Source organism: Geospiza fortis, unplaced genomic scaffold (genome assembly GCF_000277835.1).
Source record: "Geospiza fortis unplaced genomic scaffold, GeoFor_1.0 scaffold11, whole genome shotgun sequence".
NCBI classification, from domain to species: Eukaryota; Metazoa; Chordata; class Aves; order Passeriformes; family Thraupidae; genus Geospiza; species Geospiza fortis.
This window is the reverse complement of record NW_005054304.1, coordinates 347,896-353,381: the sequence shown is the minus strand read 5'-3', so window position 1 is coordinate 353,381 and position 5,486 is coordinate 347,896. Positions and strand designations below refer to the sequence as shown.

At 44.0% G+C, this 5,486-nt stretch overlaps 1 protein-coding gene across 1 annotated transcript in view; it reads left to right on the top strand.

Moving 5' to 3' along the window:
* ANTXR2 (ANTXR cell adhesion molecule 2) overlaps positions 1 to 5,486 on the top strand; it is a 73,409-nt gene that overhangs the window by 3,818 nt on the left and 64,105 nt on the right. The window contains exons 2-5 of the mRNA XM_031066376.1: positions 1,895 to 1,976; positions 2,844 to 2,951; positions 3,046 to 3,114; positions 3,944 to 4,024. Coding sequence (XP_030922236.1) covers positions 1,895 to 1,976; positions 2,844 to 2,951; positions 3,046 to 3,114; positions 3,944 to 4,024 — 340 coding nt within the window. The remainder of the gene's footprint in view (positions 1 to 1,894; positions 1,977 to 2,843; positions 2,952 to 3,045; positions 3,115 to 3,943; positions 4,025 to 5,486) is intronic.

The following is a 5,486-nucleotide window of genomic DNA, read 5'->3' as shown; positions in this document are numbered from 1 at the left end:
GGCTGCCTGCTGAGTCCCATTCATTATCAGGACAGTGCAGGCAGGCATGAACCCCCATGCCTGGCCTTCAAACCAGGCAGGGGTGGGGTTTAGAGTGATGGAGCCTACCTCTCCTGTTGGTTCTGGGGCCCCGAATCCTGCATCCACACTGGCATTCTGACATCCAGACCAGGACTTGCTTGCACTTGACCAGCTTGGAGAATGCGGGGAGCTAGTTGACATCTGGCTGGGTCTGTCTAGTGCAGCTGTGCCCTGCGGGCAAGAGATGCTGCCTGATTAAACGCAGCTAAAAGAGCTCATGCTGCCAAAGATTTTCCTGGAACCCCTTGTAGGCAGAGGCCTAGCAGCACCAGAGATTGCTGTGCGACCGGGTCACAAGACATTGCAGATAAATAAAACCGAACTGATTGTACAAAAGCTATTTTTGCAAAATGAAATCTGTTTCAGAAAACTGGGACTTGAGTTGCTGCTTGTTTCTTGGCAGCAGAGCACTAACGCCTGTGATGTGCTGCCACTCATTTCTGGCAAGCACCAACTCTGTGGTTTATAATCTGCGTTCGTACATAATCACTTGCAAGTTGTTTCTATAGATGCTGAATGTAAAATATTTGGATCAAACAGATTGTATTATCTTACATAACTTGTTCCTTTCCATACATTCAATGCCACATATCTCTTCTACTCCCTCCCCTCTGTGATCGTATCAGTGGATCCTGTGACGGGGAGCTTATTCCAGCTATGGATTGTACTTTGGAACAGAGCTGCTAAACATAGAGGAAGCCCATCCGTGGAACAAATGACGAGTGGGTGGCATTCAGGCAGTGTGGCATATGCATTCTTTCTCATTTGGTCTGGCCTAAGGAAAGCTTTCACGCATCCCGCGATGTATTTTCCCTCCATCTCCTCACCCCTGCTGGGTTCCTCTTTCTCACCTAGATTTGTCACAGTGTTCTATATATTCTGGCCCAAATTTTGCCCCTTCTTAGTTTTTACTCATCCTTCCCTAGCATGACTTTCCATGGACTTGGCTGAAACTGTGCTTGCAGAAGAATGAAGACCCTCTGGATTTGATTCTTTCAGTAGTCTCTCTGCCTTTGTTCCCGCCAGTTGTGCTGATTTCACTGGAAATAATTCCTGAGGTGCAGTCTGTCAACTTCTCCCCTTTCAGCCCCATAGTTAATGAGCATCTTGCAGGTGGATCTGCTGTACTACTCGTGAAAAATCATGGTGCAGATGCATTCCCCCATTAAATCTAAGTGAGCTGTGGACGTGTGTGGGATGTGCTGTGAAAGGCCACATGAAGAGGTTGTAACAGTCAAAATTTAAATCTGTCCTCAATCCTGCTCTTTTCCCATGGGAAGAAAAGGTATCTTGCAAATGCTGTGTTTGCCTATTGATATTTTCTTCAGGGCAAAGGCTTTAATTATTGAAGTTCAATTCTATGTGATAAATTCATACATATTGGTCTGGAAGATTTCTGCTGAAATAAAACCACTGTTTTAGGGGATTTCTTCTCTGCAGTGTGATTAGAAGCAAAGTTGGTTTAAAGTAGCAAAATAGACCTAATACAACATAGTTTCCACTGGGCTATGTAATGCTGAGGCTTTGCCACCTCTTTGCAATATCTGCTCCGCCTGGACATTTTCCTTGATTCCAGCTTTTTGACTCACTGAAGCATATTTTGTTAGATAGGTCTGAAATACCTGTTACCACAGCGCCACTTCTGTCATGAACACACAGTCTGCCTCCACGTGGGATCCTAGCTAAAGGCTCTAATTTACAGCTTTTCATTTCAATTCTCCTTGAGGACAAATACCTTTTTTCAATTGATAAATTACACCCTTTTCACACTTCAGGTCACACAAGCAGGTTCTTATCCGTTTTTCGTTCGCAGAGAGAAAATCAAGAAAGGTCTAAAGGATCTGGAGGAGGTGACACCAGCAGGTGAGACATACATACATGAAGGACTAAAACAGGTAGGTTTTGCTCATCTTCTTTTAATCAACACATCCTCTGTTCTCACTCTTTGGGTAACAACCTGTAACATAAATAGATTTATGTTTTATTGGTCTGTTATGCTCACATCTGTCTGGTTGCCTGAGTGGTCCCAGGGTTGCCCAGACACTGTCCAAACCCCATGCAGAGGATGACTAGCCATCACAGCAATCTGCCGTGTGGAATTTCCCTGACTTGCTCCTTCTCAGGGAGCAGGGGTCTGTGGGGTGGATCTCAGAGCTCAGCCAGCATCCCAGTGACACTGTAAACAGCCACATGCAGCAGCAACCCAGAGACAAATGCTCCTCACTTTGGGCTGTCTTAATTAGAGTTCCCAGCCACTTATATTCTTCTTTGTTCAAATAATGCAGTTTTGATGAAAGCCCTGGCCCTGAAGGTGAGCATCTAAGCTTTCACTGTTACAGACAAGTCAGTTCTTCCCCTGCAACTGTAGAACCATGTTTGTAACCAGGATCTGTGCAATGAAAAGCTGGGCAAAGGGGATTTTGTTGCTATTAAAAAAAAAAAGTTTTAAGCCATTTTTAAATATCTTGGAAACTACTGACTGTTTGAAATCTGGGGGGTAGCAAAGGAAATCCTGGCAGTGGATTTGAAGAGATCTGTCCTGGAAGAAGTGCGTGTTGGCAAGGGTTGATGGGTCAGTGATCCCAGTGCTTTGGAGATGGGTGGCTGGAAAGGACCAATGATGGGTTTCCCTGCTGGTAGTGAGTTCAAGGGAGGCAGAGGATTGTCATGAGAAAGATGTTGCATTAGATGCTTAGAAGATGCATCATGGTTAAAAGTTTGGATGTAATTTTAAGCTGGATAAATAATTTTGTTGTTTTCAGGCCAATGCGCAAATTGCGAAGCAAGGAGCCTCAAGGTTCTCTAGTATCATCATTGCGCTGACTGATGGCAAGCTGGATGGACAGATTCCCCTGTATGCAGAGAAGGAGGTGAGCATGAGCTAGAAATGTCATGCTCTGCAGAGTTTGGGTGCTGCCTTGTTGAATAACGAAATGCTTATTGCTCTGTTCTGTGATGCTACAGGCAAGGAAATCCAGAGAGCTGGGAGCGAGAGTTTACTGTGTCGGTGTCCTGGATTTTGAACAGGAACAGGTAAGAAAAAGACCCTAACTATTATAGAGTCCTAGGCAGTACCTCAACCCAGAGTTTTACAGAGTTAATGTTAAGTAGTACAGAAATTTAATTTTACTTACATTAGGCAGCGTAATGTCTTCTCTGGCTCAGGAAACACACTCTGATGTGTACGTAGACGTAAATAGAACGTGTGGGTGTCGTGCTCACTGCCAAGGAGACCCGTTGGAAATACCCTTGTTAGCTGGGAGCTGCCAACGAGAGGGTGCAGGCAAGCCCCTCTCACTGGAATGGCAACCAGATCAGGGTACTGGTAAACAGAGGAGCTGTAGACAAGATTCAAGCAGTGTATATGTAAGAGTCTTGAGATAAGGAAAAGAAGGTGGGATTCATGTCCTTCACTGGAAAGCTGTTCCAGAGTTACTGTGTCTCAGTGAACACTGTAGCTACTCCTGTTCGGTCAAAGTGGCTTCAAGGAGAGGTACATGAAAGGCTCCTTCCTGCAGAAGATGCAGAGAAAGGGTTTTTAGTGAAAGGCAGAGCAAACAGGGGAAGTAATTCTGGACAAAGGTACAAAATCACTGCCAATATGCAGGCCCTGAAAAGCTTCTTCAGTGTGATGCTTGCCACAATGACTAGCGAGCATTTTGTTAGCTGCAGTCAGCTGTGCTAAGGCCTACAGTTCAGAAAACTCTTAGTTAGCTGTGAGAGAGCTCTAAAGTTTCTGTCTCTTCTCAGAATTGATGAGGGTTGCTTTTAGACATCCATTTAAATTTTAAGGGTGTAGAGGACTGTGAGGAATTTAGTTTGCCAGATGATTCATGTGTTTGCATGCATTTTCTCTCCAAAGCTGGAAAGAATTGCTGATGTGAAAGAGCAAGTCTTCCCTGTCACTGGAGGATTCCAAGCACTTAAGGGGATAATCAATTCTGTGAGTACCAGGCAATAAGTTTTACCTTTCCTCAAGATTAGAGCATACTCTCCAGTCCCACTCCCAGGCAGAACTGGTTCCTAAGGCAGGAATTGCAGTAGATGAAGTTCCCTCCCCATTACCTTAGAGAGGCAGTTCTGTAAATGAACACTGCTTGCGCCTCCTGCAGTTATTCATGCTCACACCTTGTGTGGAATTTGAGGACTCTTCACAAGGAGAGGAGAGTTCATGTGTGAAGTTCAGCGGATGCTCTGATAAATGATTGCTTTGGGTTTAGTCTGGAAAAAATGGAGACTGTTACTCTGGGAGACTTGAGAATAAACAACTGCTTAAAATCTGGGGAATAAGTGCAATTTAGGAATTAACCTTTACTTACAGACAGAAGCATTTTAAATCCATGACTTTAACCCCTTGTTATCCCAATAAGTGGTAAGACTCAGTTCTAGTTTTCAGCATGGCATGAGAAACTCCTGTCGGTGAGATGACGCCATTCAGCTGATTACCATGGTTTTCAGGAAGTGATCAAAGAGAAACATTTTGGTTGTGATCAGTGGCTTGACACTGTTTCAGCTGTGTGTTAAGACACCTGTGGTTGTGAACACCAAATTTATTTGTCTCATTTTAGACTGAAGGCTGTATCTTTTATGCAGGGTTAACAGTGTTGCTGCTGCATGTAGGCAGCGCAAACAGGCAGTGCAAACAGGCTTACTGGCAGATGTCAAAAGAAATAATGAAATCCTTTTACTGAGAGAGCCCACTATCATTCATTTCCCTTTCCTTTTCTTTTTTTAAATAACAAGAGGATACTACTCACATACAGGATACTACACAGTCACGAATTTATCACTTCCTTTGAGCAGTGTGGTTTTTGTGAATGCCACAATGCAGCAACTTATTTTCCTTGTTACTTAAAATAAATGTAGTTCCACAATCTTCCTTGAACTTTCTAAAGAAAATTAATCCATCTTTTGATGCATTGACGGTTGTTCTCCTGAAAAGATAGGGCAGGACATGTGGTACTGCCTTTAGTATTGAAAATCTCACACACATGGAAGGTTAACGTAAGCTGTATGGTGTCCCATTACCCAAGGTGGTTTTGGGCAGTCTCTGGCTAGCAGCAGTGCCAGCCTGCTGCATCCAAACCTCCCAGAACTTTAAAGAACCTTCACTTCTGTGTCAGCAGGGAGGGGGCTTTTCTGATAAGATATGCCTGATGGCGTTTGCAAAAGCCTCAATCCAGCTGCTTCTGATACTTAGAAAAAACCCATCTCTAAAAATCCCAGATTTGGGCATATCTCAGCTGTAGAACAGAACCAAACACACAGAATGGCAGCTCATTGTTTCAAGGTAACAGCAGTGACAGGAAAAGCAAACTGATGCACACTGTTCAACAGCTTACATGTAAGGTCTGCTTCTGCAGACTGAGCTCCTGAGTTGGTTCAGGCTTTATTTACAGCCCAGC